The 23,212-nt window shown below is 33.4% G+C and overlaps 1 protein-coding gene across 1 annotated transcript in view; it reads left to right on the top strand.

The window, feature by feature from the left end:
* CDH9 (cadherin 9) overlaps nt 1-23,212 on the top strand; it is a 95,525-nt gene that overhangs the window by 43,193 nt on the left and 29,120 nt on the right. The window contains exon 3 of the mRNA XM_021552327.4: nt 6,985-7,279. Within this exon, the coding sequence (XP_021408002.1) occupies nt 6,985-7,279 (295 nt within the window). The remainder of the gene's footprint in view (nt 1-6,984; nt 7,280-23,212) is intronic.

Raw genomic sequence — 23,212 nt, 5'->3', positions numbered from 1 at the left:
TCTAAAAGTTCTAAATTCTGGGGCCAGGGAGGCAGGGACATTGAGATAATCAAAAAGTTCAGTGGTCAGAATGACTACTCTCTCAAACCAGCACCTCCTGTTGCCTCTGAGATAAAGTACTTGGCAAAAAACCCATTGGTCACCCCTATTAGAGTATTCCTTATAAGCTTATTAGTATAGAGCTGAGCTCAGAGCAATTAGTTCTGGAGAGGGTAGGGGATAATCCATCCATATGACAAACTCATGTTGCTTCCAGACCATAACTTTTATTCCTGCCTATCTCTGTGCACATCTTTTGGAAGCAAAGGACATTTTGAATGCTTCTAAAACAGCAGGAAAAGCCATGCACACAGACAGATTTCACTCAGGAGTTTCTGGTGAGAGAAAAATCCATGAGAAAGATATCCTCTGTTATTGTGAAGCCTTTAAAATAATGATGGATTTAACACCATTTCCAAGGATTGATTAAAGTGACAGTGCTTGGTGTTATGATGTCATAATTTCTGACCTGTGGACACAAGTGATGACTGGAGTCACTTCCCGTAAATCTGTATCTTATGTTATGGAACAGACAAATGACTGTGCATGGCAAACCATAAATACTAGTAAAAAAAAATGGCTCTTTTCATCAAAAACCTATAACTAAACTGTTGATTTGGAGATTAGAGGGAAAAAAAAAAAAAATTGTGCTCTGAAATACAGTTCTTTGTGCAGAAGTAAGGATGCAACCACTTTTGCAGGTTTGACTACAACTTATAAAGGGCACAGGAGATATAGAAGAAGGGTAAGGAAGCACAGGAGGATACAGCTTTGATTTCCAGGGCTCCTTCCTATGTATGCGGAATAGATATACGGAATTTCCCCATGATGTGTTTGTATTATTTGAACCAAAAGACTACTAAGAATTCGGTTGAACTCTTCTTGAATGGAAACAAGATTTACCCTTAAGTATTTGGTAAAAATCAGAACCTGCAGCTGATGTCAGCAGTGTTTTTCACTATATCATTCTCTGGAGAATTGCTAACAATAGACAGCTGAACACAAGAACCAGATGCTGGAAAGCGGAAGATAAGGAAAGTAAATGTCATTTGCCTTGTTTAATATACAGTCACTTAGGTTACCATCATACACAGAGTCTGGTTGTTTAATTAAGAAGTTTGTGCTGATGTCACAAATTCAAGTCAGGTAAATACATTGCCATTTAGAACATACATAAAACTTTTGATTAAAGACATATAAATAGGAAATTAAAGCAATGCATATAGTGCTATTTGAATCCACACTGAAGAACTACTGCAGCTACTAAGATGTCTTTAGAGTTTTTAATTACTTAAAACACTAATGAAAGAGAATATTGGCTGAGCTGTTTTTCATTCTATATCCTAACAGCTATGGATCTCACATAGGTCTGAAATTATACAGTAGGGGCAATAGTTAACATCCTGCCTGTCACTAGCACTCAATACATTGTGTGTGAGATTTTAGGTTTGGCTGAGATGATACCAGCCCTTATTTCTAGCACACCACTTTCATTTTTTGATTAGAATGAAATTATTTTGTTTCAAGTAATACTTATCCTCTTTCGCAAATACTGTCTTCTTTCCCACCTCTGTGTACACAACCTTCTTTAATTGGAGCAAGCTAAGAACAATAATTACAGTCAAACTCCCAGGCTCAAATCAATTTGTGTTTTAATACATACTAGTATAATTTGGAAAACTCAATTTCTTTCTGTTTCACGTTTTCAGAATAAATAGCATCGTATAATCACCATATATGAATACAAATTTGATGTAAATAGACACATGGCTTTGTAGAAGAAACATACACACATTTTCCTCAGCATGTTTCTTCCCTGAGACCAGGAGCTTTAGCTAAAAACTGTGGTTAAAAGATATCCTCTACAAATAGAGAAATTTATTTTTCTCTAGGTACAGAAAGGGTCACTTTGGACACACCTGAATATCTTATGCTTACACCTCCCTTCCCATTGCTTGCTATAATACTTAGTATTTTAAAATTTAAACAGATATAAGGATATTTAAATGAATCATACTAAATCTGACAGCTAATATAGTCTTTCAGGTTGATAGTTCATGCCGTGTAGAGTCTATTATGCTTTCTCTAGACATATCCCAGAGCCAGGAGGTCTGGGAACATTGCAGCCAAACCTCAACACTTACTAGCTATAAAGCTACTAATATGATTCTTCAAGTTTATGAAACATCTGAACAATTCCTCCCCCTTTTATAATATTTCTGACTTTAGAACTCTGCACTTTCTCACTGTCCCATGTGCATCTGTATTCTAACTTTGCTGCTCCATGCAATCCTGATTCATCAACATATCCTTTAAGAGGGTGTTCACTTGGGTTCTGGTAGTAGTGTCACCAATGACAATGTGGAAATTAGCCTGGTCTTCATCTCCCTAAAATATACAGATATACCAATTTAAGGCCACCAAAGAGTTTGTCTGCCCACAATAACCCCCCAATGTATTTTCTTCACTTTAATAGTAAGGAAAGAAAATTGTTCACTCTTACTAGAAAGCAATTTCAGGCAAATAGACCACAAAACCTCAGGATTCCTCTGCAGGAGACAACTGCATGGGTGGAGGCAGTGGAGGCAAGAGATACAGATCTCTGTCTCTCAGTAATAGACCTTTTTCTGTGCCAAGATACAGAGGTACACTGTAACCCTCCTAATCTATAAGCATTAATAGAGTGCTTACCACAACATAAACATGGGTCTGTCCTCTCCCCTCTCCACAGAGGAGATTATGCCTCTTTTCTGAATTTAGGCAACCATATAAGTATTTTCACTGTATTTATTCATAACCATTACTAGTAACAAGTAGCTCTTACTGCTCTTTTTTCTCCTTTTCTTCTGCAACAATAGTTGTACAGAAGTAAACTGCAAATAAAATGAAATCTAAATTAAGTGTGGCAAATTCTTGCTTCTCAATGCAGAAACTGCATTCATATCATTATATAATTTGTCAACTGTGTCCATTGATTCTCTCCTCTTCCATTGATTATATGTCTGCCTAACTTGAAAAGAATTACTGTCTCTTACAAACAGTTAAGAATGAGATTGGCTGCAGTTTACTGGAAATTTAGTAAATTAAAACAGAATTAATAAGAAACATGGATGTTTAAAGAACTCTTTTCTAAAGTAATATTTGGGTTTTTTTACTCTCTATTTTGTTTGACATTCCATACCAATTCCTGAACTTAACAATTCGATATATATTTTCACTTCAAAGAATACTGCTATCTTGTCTACTGTGTATAAAAGCACTTTTGAAAGAAGTCATGAATTAGCCTCAGCCATACAAAGGATGCCTAGTCAAATGAAATACTGCCTAAAATCAAGAAGTTATGTGCCATAAACACCTTTTTTGATAAATATTGAGTACTACATAAGGATTAATTGTAAACTAGTGGAGCAAGGTACTTGATTTAGGGAAAATAGAATTATGCTACAGAACTCTGAAATAATCTCTGCTTTCTTATGCATTTTTTATTGAAAAAAAACAGTGATCCACATAAAATTTTGTCAAGATTTCTGAGAGTATAAATATTTTGATTATCACATCACATCACATAAATATTCAGTTCACAAAACTGGATAGACAGAATAATTTGAGAATCACACTGTATCTATGTAAAAAAAAAAAGAAAAAAGATGGTAAGACTATTTATAAGTATGCCCATATGTATAAGATATACATTGTTAAAAAATATGTGATTGCAATTCCCCTAATCATTACTAATACCTTTGTCTCTGATGATCCACAGGAAAATTTGTGTTGAGAAATTTTTAGCCAGTCACACAGAAGACTACAAAGAGAGAAATGTGTGCAAAGGAATCCAGATACTCGGCAGTGTATCTGGATTATGTTTTCATTACAACATGTTTCAACTGAATTAATGGGGATGACATTTGCTATAAGTGGCCACTATGTACTATATATACATATTAAGAAATCTAATGTATTATCTGATGTTATTTGGGATTTTGAGGGGGTTTGTTTGGTTTTTTGTTTCTAGGTTTGATTTGGGGGATTGTTGGTCATGGGTTATTTTTTCATTTATCAAAGTGTTTCATGGTTCTGACTTGCAGAATGATTAATTTGTGATATGAGAATGGAAATGTTTGAAAAGTTCATGTTCCAGCCATGTGAAGTTTTTGCTTTCTAACCTGCCCCAATTCAATTAAAGAAAAGTCATGTAGAATAAATAACAGAAATTATGTTTTGCTTTGTGTGAATGGTGAGCATTCCCACACTTGCTGAGTCTGTAAAAGGTAGAGGGAGATGGCAGCAGTCAAGGATTTCTTCAGATCACATGTATTATATTATTTTTCTGATTTGAACATCTGAACATCTTTCATACACCTAAACAGTTTACTAATGAAAAAAAAAAAATCCACAAACTACTTTGTATGTAAGTTTATTTACTGTAACTGGAAACAAGAATTAGAGAATTTTTCTGTCCTTGTTCCTTGGTTTTAGTCAATAAAAAGACATTATTATTATAACATACCACATTTTTGCATGTGATTTACTGCAGGCAATTTTCTGTAGACTTTATGTAGAATAATTAACATTTGAAAAGCTGGAATTGTGTTTTATATTATAAATTCAAAATATTTAAGTGGTTCATAGAAGATTACTAATCATCAAAAAATATTACAGATTGGTCAAAATTACATTGCAGTGTCTCTTTACAAATATATGTATATCAGTATACTAATTTTGCATAAACCTTCAGAATCTTATTTGAAGTTACTCTGTCTCAGAAGTTGAAAGCATATTTTTGATTTATATAATTCTAAATAGTAAGAAGATGGCTTGATTGCTCTGTTCTATGCAAGTATTTTATTTGTATAGGATGCCAGATAATATTTTACTTTATTTATTCTTATATACGAAGATGGTCTCTTTTGTTTTTCACAAGCTATGATGTTGCAAAATTGCTTCACAGATAAATGGAGATTCTTCTAATGTGAAGAGCAAAACAAAACATATATAGGAATTAGAGACTGTCACATTTAGGATAAGCGATAGATTGCAAACATAATAATAAATTGTCTATAGGTGGTAGAACTCTGCATTGCTAGGAAATCCCATTCTAGTCACAATTTTATCATGCTTGAAAAATCTATTATTTGGTAGAAGCTTGAGACAAATAGGAAGATTAAAATACTTATCAAATTTTGAGTTAACTGACATCTTTGTAGATAATTTGAACAGATGGATAAAATAAAAAAAAACTAATTTTGGAGGGTGTGTATATTGTTAGGAAGACGGGTAAAGAAATAGCAATGGGCAGATATGATTTTTTATTGGAACAATTTGTTAGCATAGAAAAGATCACTGCTCCCACCACTTTCTTATTGTTGTCCCTTTCAAAAGGTTGTAGACCCTGGTTGATGACCAGCAGAGCTGCTCATACGAGCAGTCAAAATGAGGTTGGCAAGCTCGTAATGTTTATGCTTACAGCCTGCTATGCTTCAGCACCTTTTAATGTACAGAACCTGTTTTCAGCAGATGACCATGCAATCCTTAATAATTTTCACAGGTATTTATTACAGATAGACACTGAACACAGTAAGTACTAAAACTTACTATGACATAACCTACTTTGGATTGTTATCTCATCCAGTCTTATCTCTGGAAAACCAAGTAATCAGATAATATTTGGTGACTAGTGTTATGATACAGTGTTAAAAGAGAGGAAAAATTAAAGTGAGTAATTTGGAAAAAATCTATTGCACTAGTTCTTCATACGGGTAGAATAATAAAAATGTTCAATGTCTCAGCTATGAAACATGGAGTTAAACACTGACAGGAATACAGAAACAAGGCAAGATGTGGCAAAAATAAATGTATTATTCTAGTGACTCTCTAGATTAATATCATTATTGATACTGAACAATATTTTCCCAGGTTGTTGATATACTATATTTTTCTATTCAGAGAAGTAGAAAACATGCCAATATAAGATTCTCTCTGTACATGCTTGAGAAGCACTCAAGTCACAAATTTGTGGCCAGATGTGACTGTAAGGATTTATATAAGAAAAATTTACTGCAGAAGCTCATTAAAATGAACTACAGGTCCATGTAAATGAAATAAGAGGAATAGACTCCTGAAGAACTGCATTATGTGAGAATTTCTAGTGCCTGAGTCAGCTTCAATGTCTTGTTTTGATTTTAGTTTTACACACTTTTTTATAATGGTGCTGTATGGCAAATTAACCAGTGCCTATAAGTTCACAGGGACAGAGTTTTGAACTCTTACAAAGAGATTGAGTAGGAAAACGATTGTTAAAGCCCTCTGTATGCTTTGAACATTTACCTCCTTGTGTTCTTGAAAATTATTTCTTCTGTGTGGAGAGAACTAGAAAGAAGGAAGTAATCAACAGAGGCAAGATGTTCCTTAAAAAAATAAAATAAGAAAACAGTACAACTAGTAATATAAGTATATAAGTTACTTAAATCAGAACATTTATAGGTGATGTGGGGAAGTTCAGAATCTCTAATCCTTAAAACTCATTTCTTCTATTTTGTTTCAAGGTAACTGATTGCCTTACCAACAACCAGCAAATACAAGGCAAGAGTTATTTTACAAATAGAAATCTGGGAGCTTTACAGTCCCTGTCATCTTCTAAAAGGAGAATTCTGGTAGTTTCTGGTCAAGCTGTTCAAAGAAATAATTTTTTTTGTTATAAATTTGTTATTTTAAATAGTATTTGTACAACCTCTACATCCTCCTCTGTCCTTATGGGTTTGTTTGCAGCTATTTTTTGTGTATGACTGAACCTAAAATTTTCAATTTTTCCAACAGACTGACAGAAGATAACCACTACTGACCCCAATTATAGTCAAGATTGTACAGACTTATTCATATATGCTGAATTATTTGATCTGTAATAACAATACATATATTTATAAAATTCTTTTTTCTACCTCTCTGAAGCTACACACTGACCAAGATAAAGGAGATGGAAATTTAAAATACATATTAACGGGAGATGGGGCTGGCAGTCTGTTCATTATAGATGAAAATACAGGAGATATTCATGCTGCAAAGAAATTGGACAGAGAAGAAAAGTCCCTGTATGTGCTACGTGCCAAGGCTATAGACAGAAAAACTGGAAGACAAGTGGAGCCAGAGTCTGAATTTATCATTAAAATCCACGATATCAATGACAATGAACCAAAATTCACCAAGGACATGTACACCGCCAGTATTCCGGAGATGTCTGGAGTTGGTAGGTAGAAACCCCTTATGTAAAATGCAAAAAGATTTGAGCTGATTGGGAACTTATAAGTAATTTATTATTTGAGGCACTTGCCACTAGATGCTCTGAATATTCATGGAACAATTTCTGTTGCCAGCAATGTACCATAAATAATTGGTTTCTGCTTTTATTAATTTGTTTCATCTTTATCCACTTTTTAATCCTTTTTCCATGCTATAAGCTACTCTTTACTCTTTCAAGCCCACTGGAACCATCAAGAAATGCAGCATGTATGGCTGTCTCATCAGTTACTACATGTTTTTGTCACAGCTGATGATAACATTTGCATAAAGAGTATCATCTTTGTAATTTAAGTTCAATTTACCAAAACTTTTTGTACCTTTAGAAAGAAACAGCTTTAAGTATGTAAGTATGTAAATCAATTAATGCATCAAAATGATGAAAAATATGTTTTTACAAATATTTTTTACTTCTTTTTCTTATCAGTATTGATAGTTCTTGCTGTCAGGTTTGTTTGTTTGTTTGTTTGTTTGTTTGTTTGTTTTGTGTCAATATGAACTTTTATATTATATATTTTGAATATTATTATATTTGCCTTTATGGGTAAAAACTTACACCTATTTATAACTGCTAAAATGAAAAGTAAAAATGTGGAGTTACAGTAGATGTGAGAAATACAGCATAACAGGAAAATAATTCTCTGAGTTTTGTTCAAATATATAAAGTGAAAAATAATATTCACAATTCATCAGAAGTTATCATGATTACCTAAGTACTCCACTTTTTTACTGCAGAGAGAGTTTCTCTCATAAGATACGTAAACATAAAATCCCTAGGCTATGGGAAACAACTAACAGAAACATTCTCAAGAGTTATTTACTTTTCATGATTTACTGCAATGGTTTGCAAAATCAGCCATTGATGATGGCATTGTTAAGAGAAACAATAAAATACACATAAAATAATCTTGTGATTAATATGCATCTTCACAAAATAATTTCCAGAAGCTAATATCTCTGAGAGCACTCTGAGAAGTAGTATAACATAATTAGATTTTATTTTATAAACATGAGAGCATAAATACTATTTTTATTTATTTTATAAAATAAAATAATTTACAATGTTCTTACAAAATATTTTATAATAATAAAATAATATTTTGTAAGGATGAGAAAGGAACAATACACTACAATGTGTAATGTGAGGAGCCCAAGCATGCTTCTTTAAAAGATATATGGAAAATAGGATAATCCTTTTCATTCAAAATTTACTTTGCTGATAATCACAGAAAGAAAAATGTTGGCAGATCACCTGTCTGCCAAATATTTAATTTGAAATATATTTGTAAGGAAGGAACTCTATGGGAATAGATAGGGAAAAAATTATGTTCACCATTATCATTTAGTCCAACTTTACTAGAGTCAATGGAGAGTCAAGCATAAAAAAGATGTGAATATGATCCAGTGCTTCGGCACTGCCTGAGAAATACTAAGTCTATGCAATGTTTATATTTGATGAGAAGGATGACATCATGCTGTACTTTAAGCTCGTGGAGTGTCCACCAGCATAAGAGACACAAGAAAAGATGAGTTTTACTTTGAAGTAGAGTTTGTGTATTTTTCCTTAAGAGAAAGGGTATAAACAGTAAAAAATGTCCTTTGGCTTCTAGTATGAAGAAAAAAGAAGGATCTGAGTTGCTCTTTCTTCTGTTTAGTTGACATTTAATTGGCATCTAGGAATATAAAAACCACTGTAATGGGAATTTTTAGCATTTGAATTTGAATGAATAAAAGTAGTTTTGTAATTTTTTTAAGGTGGAATAGAACAAGAACCCAAATCCAGACTAGTCCATTCTAAAAAGAAATATTCTGTATTTCTGAATTTCAGTCATAAGAATGCTTATTCAAGAGTCAGGATGTATATACAGATGTAAATAAGATTATGCACATATATATGCTTCTACTTGGAGTTCCTTTTCTACAACTTTTTTGAAAAAAACCAACTTAAATAGAAGCCCAAAAGTTAAAGGTGTTAAAGCAGCCAAAACCTTTTAGCTGGTTCTCTCCTGTAGAATTTAAAGTGAAATTAAAAGTAAAAGAGAGAGAGAGAGAAAGAGAGAGAGAGAGAGAGAAAGAAAGAAAGAAAGAAAGAAAGAAAGAAAGAAAGAAAGAAAGAAAGAAAGAAAGAAAGAAAGATAAGGAAAGAAATTACAAAATATAATTTCAAAAAAAACCCAGAAGATTCCAGAATAAAAAATTAGGTGCCTTTTAATACTATATTTACCTTTATAACAAATGGATGAAAATAAGACTAATATAATAAAATCAAGAATATGAGGAAGAGAGTGATCATCTTTATTTAGAATAACAGTAATGAAAAAGTCAAAGTATTCCTGCACTTCCTACGTAAACACTTGAGATTATGAGGGATATTTTTGGACATTCTTGTATATCTAATTAATGAAGTATTCTAACTGGAAATCACTATATACACTATATACAATATACACACTATAAAAATAGATATACTCATGAAAAGCAGGTCACAAATCTCCATGAAAATCCCAATTTATTTCAATTTTTTATCTCTTCCCAATTTTTCTATCTCAAACCACATTTTTTTCTTAACTATTATATTTATTATGTTTGTCAAGTCCAACAAATATGACAGCAGTTTTTTATGAAAGCCCAGGAAAATATCGCTAAGATTGAGAAATTGAAGAGGAATCACCACTAGTGATGTTTCCAGATGTGTGTATATCTGTTATTCAAACTGCAATCACAGTATGTACTTCTCAGGGTGTTACTGTTTCTTGGAATAACTATGTCTAGAGCACACAAGGGAAAATGGTAAGTCAACACCTCTGACAGAACGTGTGATTTTCAGTACCAATAAGCAAACTGCCGTCATGTTTAACTAGTTTGATAGTAAGAAGAGTGAAAGCATAACGTGGGTTTTCAGCACAACCTATTCAAGCCCTGGGGAAATATGAATGCTTATTTGTGCACTTGTTTCTGCAGCCATCAAGTTATATATAAATTAGTTCTGCTATGCCTAAATAGGATCCATTCCAACAGTGTTATGGGTAGACCTAAAATGCTGTGTAGCAAAGTTAGTACTGGGAGTAATCAAGACCACTGAAGTGAGCTGACTGCAGAGTAATTTCAGATAAATTTTATGGAAATAATCATGTTAAACTGATATTGACTTAAAAAACTGAATGAGAAAGTTAGTTTAAAGCATTCTAAAACTCAATAACATGGAATTTCTCATTAAAATCATCTTCTTACTGAAGTGCTAAAGTATAATAACTGCTGTAGCTATATTTTTAAACAATACCAGAGAGGACTGGAAGACTCCTGTCAATTATGTCAGATTTAGTAAATCGATTAAATAAAATATAATTTCAAAAAATGAGAAAAAGAGGCTAGGAAGATCCATAAAGGTTAATCAAAGCATAATGAAAGAAGCAAATTTTAAAAAGAGGTTCAACATTTTTAAACTGATGGAATGCCAAAGTTCTAAGGTATAGTCCATGTCTCAATGAAGAATTGGTGAATTTCAAGCATGACCTAGCCTGAGCTGTCTATCCAAATCTCAAAAAACGTAAGAGAAATTAAATACATATTATGTATCATGAATATTTTTTTTATTTTCTCTTCATGCAGAATGGAAAATACAGCCTTACTCACACTTAAAATTACTCATTTCATCTTCTAGGCTTACATGAGTATAAAATCAGTCCAAGTATTTTTTCAAGTGAAAAATTCCTAAAAAACCTCAAATAAAATCAAAACTAACACCACACCTCACTGAGTAAAACACTTTTCTCAGGCTACAAGTAAAATTATTAAGAATTTTTGAGAAGGAAAGTTAGCACTGAGATGTCCTGTGTAATTAATCCCTTTTGGCACCCAAGTCAATATTATTACATCCCTCTGTACCTACTTTGCTAATTTTAATGAGTAAGTCTTACCAGTTTTATCTCATTAAGCTTCTTCAGCATGCAGCTGATGAGTATTTCACTACAAATTTTTCATCTTTGCATTGATTCTATTAAGAAAAGGGACAATGTCTTATTTACTTTACCAGTAATTTCTTCAAACTGCTACTTTATAAATTTATAGTTCTAACCAAAACCACCTAACATATTTTAGGATTTCTACACATGACAATTTATACACAGCATAGCATATTTAAAATGGTTAAATTTAGAGCATACAATTTTTCCATTATACCACTTTTATTGAAAATAATAAGAATAAAAGAGTGTTTCTTTAGCTGATCAGTGGGGTTTGTTAGAAGAATGTTAGGTGTAGAGGATTATAGCAAGACTAAACATGTATTAACACCTATTATAAATAAAATACATCAATAAAATATATATGTAGAAGGCATACACATGAATAAAAAGTGAGATGAGCATGCAGTAAAACACACTGGACAATATGCATTAACATTACTTTTCTTATTACTGTGCTGTTGTCTTTGAGTGCAGTAGTACCTCCTGAAACAGCAATTATACAATGATTCTCTTAGAAGTTCCATTATCATTGTTCAATATTTCTATAGCATCTCCTGGGAATCTATATTCATCACGACTACTACTTTGTTTAAGTAAGACTGCTCTCCATTCTGATATTATTTTTAGTTACACCGTGTTTTTAGCACCACAGAATCCCAAGTGCAGTTCTCAAGAATAGTTAGTTATTTTCTATAGGAAGCTCTTACAAGAACAACTAGGCCTTATGGTAAAAAAAATGAAAAAAAAAAAAAAAGAGGAAAGGAAAAAAATGAACCAAATGCAGTAACCATGATATTTTCTATTTTTGAATTTGCTTATGTCAGTAACCATTAATCCACAGATGTGTAAAAACAACTAAAGAGAAGCAGCTCTTATCTTTCATGTTTCAGCAGGAAATATTTATATTTTCTCTTTTGCATATTTTCCCTGGTTTCTGATGTTTATAAAAAGAAGTAATGAATAACTGTTCTGACTTTGACACAACCTTAAAAAACTAGCTTGCTAACTTACAAAACTTCAGAATTCTAATTGTTAATGTGCACTCTATTTTAAAATGAATTATTGAGTTAGCTTTAAGAGAAACATACATTTTAAATAAATATTTCATCCACGACTTCATATTTTACAAGGCAGAATTAGATTTTCTTTTAGTCAAACTAAGCATGATGGCAGAAATTCTGCAACTAGAATACTTTCAATATTTCTTTTTGCATTAGCCACTATAACTAAAGAATTTCAAAATCTTTGTAAATGTTAGAATCTTTGTTAAATACAGATTTTTTTTCCTAATTTAAATTCTTTATTATTTTGATGCAATAAAATTTGTTATGAAATAAATAAAAATATATAAAGTTCAATGTCTAGTAACATTTTCTTAAGCCATCATAGTAAAAAGTCAAAACCCTCTTTTTATTAAGTAGTCCAAATCATGAATATTTCCAGGATATTTTTCAAAGAATTTTTGAGTAATTGGGTTTTTTTCTTTCACTTTTGGGCATGAAGTCTGTTAAGGACATGTATAGTATTTTTATTAGAAAATTATGTAGAAGTATTTATAAGTATTTCGCATTTGGCATAAGGCAGAACTCTAAAAGAGTAGTATAAATGGATGCTTTAAAACTTCATATTTCTAATGTTCAAAAGAAAAGCACTAGAACATCAAAATAATCTTATTTAAATCATTATTTTTACCTTATTCTATGCATTATCTACACATTTATTTATGTATATAATATGGACAGTATCTTCCTAGCAAAAAGGATGTCTTCAAGGAACTTATTACAGCTCTGGTACTGTAAGCAGGTTATTTTGAATTTGTACAGCTCTACTGATTTCAAGATGGATGTTACAGAATTGTTAAGATTTCCCTGTATGTTGTTCATTCCAAACTCAATGTGTATAATTTCTGTAAAATTTAAATATCCATTTAAAACTACTATTATTCTTTGTTACAGACTGAAGATAAAAGAAAGATCAGTAATCACATCCAAAACTAATATATATGCATTGTGTATATCATGGAATCATAGAAGAGCTTGGGTTGGAAGGGACCCTAAAGGTATCTAGGTCCCTGCCATGGGCCATGGATCAGGTGGCTCAGCCCTCCATCCAACCCAGCTGTGAATGTTTCCAAGAATGGGGTTACTTCTCTGGTCATCCTGTTTCAGTTCCTCACCATCCTCAAACTAAAGTGTTTCTTCCTAATATGTAATATAAACCTACCCTTTTTCAGTTTAAAATAGTTCCCCCTTGTCCTGTCACTACAGACTCTTGTGAATAGTCTCTCTCCCTATTTCTTATTGGGTGCCTCCAGGTACTGGAAAGCTGCAATCAGGTAGCACTGAAGCCTTCTCTTCTCCAGGGTGAACAATTCCAATTCTTTCAGCCTTTCCCCATCGGAAATGCGCTACATCCCTCTAATCTTTTTCATGGCCTACTCTGGACTTGTTCCATCATCTCAATGCTGTTCCTGTTCTGGGGATCCCAGAGATCCCCATGCACCATTCCAGGTGGTCTCTCACCTTGGTGGCCAAGATGGTTTCGATGAAGACCAGAATGTGTTTGGCTTTCTGTGAGTGCACATTGCTGGGTCATGTCCAATCCCTCATCCACGAGCACCCTCAGATCCTTCTCAACAGGGTTCCTCAATCCATTCCTGCCTCAGCCTGTGTTGATATGGGGTGTTGCCTTGATACAGGTGCAGCCCCCTTGAACTTAGTCTTGTAAATCCTCATGAGATCCCTGTGGGCAAAATTCTCAGGCTTGTCCAAATCTCTCTGGATGGCATCCTGTCATTTAGAAGTGTCAATCACATTACTCTCTTGGAGTCATCTACAAGTTTGCTGAGGCTACCCTTGAGCCCTTGGTCTATGTAATTAATTAATATATTAAATGACACTGGTCCCAGTGAAAACTCTGGAGGGACACTGCCTGTCACTAATGTTCATTGGAGCACTGAGACATTGACAACTGCACACGGGATGTGACTGCCCAACCAATTCATCATGGACCTAACAGTTCACTTATCAGATCTCTCTCTCTGCAATTTAGAAAGAATAATGTTGTGGGGGACCATGTCAAAGGCTTTATGGAAGCCCAGATAGAAAACACCTGTAACATTTTTGTGAAGATTTCAAATAATTCACAAATTTAAGGTTTACAGAACATTTTAATATTGCAGATAAGATCTCAGGCTACAGAAAAGGGAGTATCAAGTATCACTCTTTTTCTTCTTTCCTCTCTGTTCCCTGCTAAGTGTGATCTCTTATGTTTTTCCTACTGTCTTTTGAACCCAGAAGAAGAAAGTTTAATGAACTAAATCATCATAAAGATGTGTTGCTCAAGATCAATATTCCCTGGTTCAGATAACATGAGGTTAGATGATAGAGCTAGTGTTAGGGAAGTGGCAGGAATATGCCAAATATAGCAGGTAAAAGCAGGCGAGACTCTTTCATCCAGCAGTGTCTAACCTCAGCTAAATAATCACTTGACATATCCACACATATCCATTTTTCTTCAGCTACAAAACTCTTCTAACCTAAACAGGATCCCCTACTTCCTTTCTTATTTTTTCTTTTCTTTTGAGACGTGGACAAGTTTGATTTCTTATTAGGACACCACAAATCTGAGGCAGAACATTGGGAAAAACAGAACCATTGAGTCACCTGCTATAAGTAACAGCTGAGCCTTGGTGCTGCAAGAAATTAGAGTTTTGTATAAGTGTTGTCGGCAAGTAAAAGTAACTAACACTTCCTGTGTTTGCTGTTGGCACAGGAAGGTATGAACAATTTTTCTATTTCTGTCCTGTGAGAACTGAGCCACTGTCCACTCACTGTCAGTCTGTCACCTTTGAGCTCACTTCGACCTCCACCTGCTGACCTTCCACAGTATTCTGGTCTGCAATATTTTTCATAGGAAGAAAGGTGACAGAAGTTCAAATGTAGCAATTAGTAAGCAGGACGGGTGACTTTTATATCACTGTACAGAACTTTAGGATTCATCAACTAATTGGTCTAAATTTTGGAGATGCAGTTTTAAGCTGACTACAAACTCATTTAAACTCAATTTCCTACTACTTCCTAGAATACTAGAACAGCTCTACTCCATAGATATGTCATAATAAGTTCAGCTGCTGGAGCAATGGACATTGAAATGATAGCCTTGGAATGACAGTCATCTTGCCAAATGGAATGTTCCGACCTGGGTTGTGTTAAATGTTCCTCCCCTATCCATCTCTTTGAAATTACTCATTGCAAAACTGTTTGCCTGGCTACTTTATTGCAACAAATTTATTATTTCCCATTATCTGTGTACATTAAAAGGACAAAAAAAAAAAAAAAAAAGACAGAAAGCCCCAAAACATCCCCTCCCCCAAAACAGAGACCTGCGCATCTCTAAATTTGTGCTTGAAACTAGCATTAAAAGTCCCTGACTCATACCTACACTAAATACTTTTGATGCATTAATTTTCCTTACTTTTATTTCATTAGATTTTCAGCTAACACCACAATCTGTGAACAAAAGCATAATGGTCCTGGGTTGCTTACATCTGCACTTTTGCTTACACTGCAAGGCAATACAATGGGATATGGTCTGCCTGATTAGACATGCTGTCCCTCTGACTGGACATTAAATTCTTTCATCTTTCATGGCTTCACATCTGAAAACCAAAATTATCACTTACATTCTGAAACAGCATGTTGCTTCAGCCAGTGTGTGAACCTCTTGATACCAACATACACCCCTCTATACATCCTTTGATATAAACATGTTACTATTCACAATCATGTGCAACTTGTTTTCAGAGCCACAGTAAATAGAATTCCTATGCACAATGCCAGTTTATAGGCACCTAATTTATTCCCTTAGGAGCCTTTGAAGCTACCAACCACCAAATAGTTTTCCTTGTTTTAAGACATGCTATAGAATAGGACATGCAGTGAGACCCTTCTCATGTTTATGGGACCATATTGAAGCCTACAGCAAGTGAAGCTGGTACCGAGGACTGGAATAGCTGGAACTAATTAACAGCACCAATATCAGGAACCCCTGCGTCTTTTTCAGAGGGAACATGTCAAATAGAGGCATATGTGTATTATAGCCTTCATTACAACTAAAATATGCCAGACTTTAAATTAAACAGTTTAATATTGGATAGATTATGTGTTAAAAGTGCTAACATTGGTGTCACTGTTTATTTCAAGTTAATGCACAGTTGTTTTCTGAAACCATGTAATTATGTTCCTTTATGTGCAGTTTTAGATGTCCGAAAAAAACCCTTTTCTTCATTTAAATGTTTTTTAAGAATGGGATTTCTCAAGTGTTTCTTCTGTAGTTGGCTGGGAACACAGATCTAAGTCAGGAATTGCAATTAAATAGATAAAAGGTAAATCTGTTTGAGATTTTTTTATATGTAGGCATAAAAGGGATTTTTCAAATTACACTGAGAAGTATAATTAAAAAAAAAATACTATTATTTGTTACATTAAAGCCCATCTGGGATGTTTACTTAATCTAATCTATTAAATGCAGAATATTTTATATTTTTTTATTAAAAGAAGACAGCTTTCTGAATGCCTCAATATACACCTTAGTTGCTAATATCATGCAGCTGAGTGTAAATTGAGGATTATCTTTTAAATCACACTAACAACTGCAAGCATCTATTTTGAAACTACAGCATGGAGAGAGGGTTGTTTCCATTGGTTTGGTTTGGTTTGGTTTGTCTATTTTCCCCTACCAGATTTCTGCATAAATTCTAAGAATCTCTAAAATATATAAATAAAACACAAGAGATCATACTGAGTTTAAGATAAAACACTTTTTTTTCCCAAAATAATATAAATTAACTAATCACACGAGAGAACACACATAAAGATGCTTTGACATAATTTTCAGTCTTCAAAAGAGATAGCAGTCCTATTGAACAGACCAATCTCTCATAAAACAAAGGGTTAGATTCCAAAACCTTCATTTGTCCTGTATACCTCTTTTTGTGACCTATCTCACTCCACCCTAATTATCAGTGTTAGTAGGTTTACCAGGAAGTTAAAGCTTTACCTCATGTAAATCTGGTTGGTTAGTACCACTTCAATGAAAAATTATTTAGATGCATAATTCCAGCAGCCTAAGAGTAGAAAACATAGGAAAAGAACATTACCTGCCCCCAAGAAGTCCAGTAGTCACCTTTATATGTATGATACAATATCAGTCCATAATGGACACAGTATTTTTAAATAAGAAATTTTTTCACTTAAAATGTGCCTATACACATACATTAGATACATATGTTTTTATATATTACTTAAATGTTATTTTTTCTATTAAATCATTAAAATAGGTATGATAATTGATAGCAAGTTTATAGCAACACAGAAGATCAGTTATAGGAAAGGCAGTTACATGTGTGCTTTTCTTAGGTCAATTAATACTTCAACTTGAATTCTGTTATAGAGCAGCGTTTTTATTCTTACCTATCAATTTTCTGTACCATATACAGCCTTCAGAGAGTCAGGAAAATGAAGGTAAGAAAAGTGTTATCCTGGACTCTCTTGTCTGACTTATTCTTATTTGAAAAGTGCTTGATATTATTCCCATTGTTACTCATATTTTATTAAGCATGGGAACAAATAGGTTACAGCATTTCTGATGTATTTTTTTCAATATCTTGCAAAATGTACATCTGCTAGTTTCCATAATGACATAAATCCTGATGCTCACATTTACTTAATTTTGTACTATCTTACTAGATGCCTCAGAACACTTTCCAGAATAGCTTTTTCCTACAACCTCATAGATGTGAACACTATAAAATTAAGATCAAGAATGATTAAGATCTGTACAAGTATCAGGTTTGTTCCTTATGAAAGTTTTTCATATCTTCATATTCAAAATACATCGCTCACACCTAACTGGAGATTAAAAGCAAACAATCCCTGCACTAAACCAGAGCAATACAATCTAACTTAATGTCTCCAAAATATGTACATTGTTAATATCTTGCATTTAGCTGCCAATAAAATCCAAATTCTCATCAACTCTTCCTCAACAGCTCAATAACAGTTGCTTCATTCTACTCCAACACAAATGATAAATAATATGTGATAAATTAGGCTATTTACACAGTAAAAAAAAATTGAAAGTTTTATTTTTTCATCAAGTCAAAATATGTGACAGTCATGAAAAGAAATTACCGCACCTCTAAAGGATAGCCACCGTTTTAGTACATAGAAATGTTTAGGAGAGAGGAAGGTTAAAAAATGATATTATATTTCATGGTCCAGAAGACTGATACTTACTGACTTCATGACTACAATTTTAAAAGACACCTTGGCTATCAGGAAGGTGTGTCTACCTGAAAGAAATAAACAAACTGTTTAAATGCATATGCCAAATTAATTTTCACTGAGTCTAAATCACCATGGTGTCTAAACATTTTCAAGTTGGCTCAGGCATTTTTAAGATTATTTCCCAAGCAAGTAACTTGTAGTCAACACTTTTAAATTTTTTCAACTAGAAACATGCCCATCTGTTAGATATGTCCAAATGAGATCGTCCCCATAATAATTTACCGTGAGCAGAGTCTTGCACTAAATCACCAATGAACTACCAATTGATTTGCAGACATAGTGAAAATTAAACAATCTTTAGCAGAACACTTTTGCCTTTGACACATTATACTTCAGGCACTTAAACACTTTTGAAGGTAAATGAAGTGCCTAGAGATAATAATAGCAAAAACTCTTGATTGACCCTACTTAATATTCTAGACATATACCTACACCAATACACCTACACATATATATGTACTTACATTTGTATTTAATTATATGTATATGCATGTACACTCTAGAGGTGTTCTGCTTTAATGTAACTTTAAAAAGCAAATAATTTATATAATCCTGGATGTTATTAATTTGCTTTGTTTTTGACTCCATTTCTCCTCAAAATCATAGGTCTTCTTTGTTATTTTAATAGACAATATCTAGAGTATCTAAACCTCACAGAAGCAAGAGATTTTCATGAATCACATATTATAAACTAATGTAAATTTAGGGTTGCCATAATACTTCATTGACTGCATTTTTATGGAATTGCTGCTTTCCACAGCTGTATTAATTTTTAAAGAGACAAACTTTATCACTACCCATAAAGGAGTTCCAACAGATGACAAAAATGATCCCAAGTTACATAAAGATGAGGCCAGCCTATCATTGCAAAAGCTATGTTCTTGCTCACATCATAATAGAGATTCACATGTGGCTTTAAAATGCATCTGTTTGCAGAGCTGGAAAAAGTGCAAACTCTGTAAAGGTACCAATTAATTTATATTATAGACTAATTTTGAAAATGCAAATGAGAGTAAGAGTCTAGTTCTCATTCATATATAGAAATTCAAAATCTCATAAAGAGATACATAAGCTAAACTCAAAAAAGGAGCAAATGAAAAGTGCAGAAAGTTAGCTTGTTCCTTCTCAAAAAAAAACCCAACCAAACAAACAAACAACAAAAAAAAAAAGCCATGACTTTTAGTGTTGCATTGCAAAATACAAACAGTACAGTCATGTACATCAGAACTGAAACTTTGAAAACTGTTTGTTTTAAGCTTGTTTTTTTTTTTTTTTAAGTAAGAATTTTAGAGATTGTTTGGAGGACCCCAGCTACTTTTGAGAAAAGGGCAAAGCAGAAAGCATATAAAGCTGTGCTACATGAACGAAGAAAGCTAAGAGTAGTGAAGAAATAACATTTCAATGATTATTCTATGAATTAAAAAAAACACCCTATAAATAAAACTAAAGACTTCTTTGAAACTGTTGGCTAGGAGTAGGGATTTTTAACCAAGAGTTAAGCATGTTGCAGTCTTTATGAACTACTTCTCGTAATAGGATCAACAGGTTAAATTCTTCCTATGTTTAATCATAAAAGCAGTTGAATGCTGTTTCTCTCATTTGGAGTATTCCAGAAATTAAGATGGGGCATAGGGTGAAAATTGCTGATCTCATCTTCAAAGATTAAACAAGTTTGTGGAGCTGCTGTGACTGACCTACCATGGAGGGCAGCTGCCAGTTCATACAGTTGCCTATTTTCACATCCCCTGTGGGCAGAATGAGAGTAAGCAGTGTGATTTATGGCCACATTACAGCATTACTTGTGGCTCCTTCAACATATCAATTTCATTAGCAGCTACTTCTAGTTGGATCAGCCCTCTGTATATACAGCTGCTTCAGACCCAGAAACATACTACCGGTGAATTTCACCATTATTTTGAATTAAAATTTTTAGCATAATTCTGTGATTAAGTATTTTAATTGGAATTTAGTGTATTTTTAACCATAAACTGTGGACACTTATTCTGTCTTAAAAAAAAAAAAAAAAAAAGATGTTTTCTAATTGGAAAGATGCACAGCAAAATCTTGAATAAACAAAATCAAGACTTCTAAGCTGCAGGTCATTTATTAAGGATGGAAGATAATTTTTTACTTTACCTCTTTAGCCATCTGAAAATGAAATGTAAAAGCTAATTTACATTAACACTTGAAAGAAACTGACTACTCTTTTGTCTTTTTAATCTCTGCCATGTGATTGCACCAGTATTACTGTTTCAGAAGTGACTTTATGGTGAGAAGCGGGAAAAGGAACTTCACAAAATAATAAACTTGCACAGAGTTGCTCACTCACCAGTCCTTCAAATTATTCCTCATTCTTTTTACTGTTTCCCACTTGTTATAACATCCATAATGCTTTTCAAATTCTCATGCAGGGCATCTGATGCATTTTACAGTTACAATTACTGCCAAAGGAAAATGAAAGTTACTTTATCAAGGTATCAAACAGCGGGAGGGTGAATGCTGGAGACTTTGTTCAGCTTTAGCCATTCTTTTCTACTTCAGTTGCTGACATTATGTTACAATGGTGTATGTATTTTATTCTCTGGCAAATGCAGGCAGAATATAGACAGAACAGTTTAGTCACATTACATCTCTCTGTGTGGTGAGACAATCATGAGCACTTGGTTCCTGTTCTAATGCCAACTCTCATAACACATTCTAAAATGGAGTTTCTTTCTGTCATAAGAAAAGATACAGTGAACAAAACCCCAAACCATTCCAATGCAACACACATAAGAAATTATGAGTGTTGTTTCCTCATTTTGTTTACAAAATATAAAGTTTCTGAAGTAACGGTGTGAAAAATAGCATCTCATATTTCTGAGATGTGTAGTTTGGTCCATCTGCTTTTACTGCTGTGGACTGAAATGGAGAGGAAAAGGTAGTTCTGAAGGAAAGTAAGGGTACAGTAGGCAGCATAGCTTGATTTTCTTAACTCTCTCACAAATTACTTTTAGTTACATTAGTAGGGTTTGGAGTGACTCTTTACCTACACCACAGTGGTGCAAAATTTGTGATTTCTGGGTTTGAGGTCAGTGTGTATCAAAAACAATAGCATTGTAACCATGTACAATAGCTGGGTTCTCAATCAAAAATTTTGTGAGACAAGATACATGAAAATAAGACAACATATTTTCAAATGAAATTACGCTTCACTTCATAACTATGCAATAGATTATTAAATTTTTTAAACTTGGGAAAATGGAATTCATGAACTATTTATTGCATGTCCTCTTTTATGTAATCTTTTTACCTCCTCTCTTTTGTCTTTTTACAAAATTTCTTTTCAATATATGTGACTGAACTACATTTTAAAGTCCTTTCTACTTTTCTATTTTAATGTCATTGCTCTTTTGAGTCTAGTCCTCAGATGGCTTACTTGTTAAAAGTTGGCTTTATTTCTTTATTTCTTGGTCATGCCCATTTACTCCTCTTCTGCCTTGGATCACGTATTTATTTACTGTTAAAACTTTCTCCTTTTCTGATTTATTTGTTCTTTTCCTATGTTCTACAAAATCTTTAGTGCTACCAACCTTCTGGCCCTTTCTACAGAAAAGGAAGACCAGTCTAGTGAAAGCCCCACTAAATTTTGGTCATGTACAAAAGAGTACAGTCTCTTTGCAGTTCACTCTATTTTAACTTTCTAAGTAGATTTGTCTTCCAATGAAAATATAAGAGTTGTATCTCAATCTTATTTAATCCTGTCTTTTATGTACCAAGTAGTCAGAAGTGATGTCATCCAGCTGATGTGGTAATGAGACATTTGGTGATGAGCCCAATGCTTCCCTAAACTTCTAAGGCTTGGGTAACACCACATAGCTCCATTTCCATCCTGTGTCTGGTTCATTGTCCACTTGTTCTCCAGAGAGAGCAACCTGCTCTCAAAGATAAAAGAGGCTTAAAACCCCCAAAATTTCTGTATCTCATTAAAAATTTTACTCATATATTCAGTAAGGGCATCTCCACACTACATCTGCATAATCCTTGGAGCAAAATTGTCTGAGCAAACTACATGTCCATTCATCTTCTTTAGGCTTCTAGACATACAAAATTCCCAATTTCGCCTCCAGAGGTTTTCCAGAGCATACCCAATTTTTTTTAACTTGTAAAAGTAACCCTCTTCTAAAATCTTCCCTCTGCAAATAAACTTGACAAACTGCAGATTGCCATTGTGTTTGAAAACAGGAAACAAGCATAAGAGCTTCTCCTTTAGGGAGATAAAGTCCTTCCTGCCTCTCCACTTACCCCAGCTGGTCTTCTATTTCTGAAAATGAGACACACTTTCTGCACATAGGCAGACAAAACTCCTCTGTAAAAGTCAGAACTTTTCAATAATGGCCAGTTTTGACAGAAGTAGACCTGAAAAAAAATAGAAATGAATGTGTCTCATAATGTAAAAAAACATCCTCTTTCTGAATTTTCAGACTGTTTTAATTTCAAACAACTTTATATTGGCCAACCAAAGCTTAAGACATCATATTTTTTCTTAAAATCAGAAGTTTGAATTGTTCTGAAATACTAGTTTTATAA

Source organism: Lonchura striata, chromosome 2 (assembly GCF_050655825.1).
Source record: "Lonchura striata isolate lonStrDom1 chromosome 2, ASM5065582v1, whole genome shotgun sequence".
NCBI lineage: Eukaryota > Metazoa > Chordata > Aves > Passeriformes > Estrildidae > Lonchura > Lonchura striata.
The sequence above is the reverse complement of the archived record's forward strand: the minus strand, read 5'-3'. Positions and strand labels throughout refer to the sequence as shown.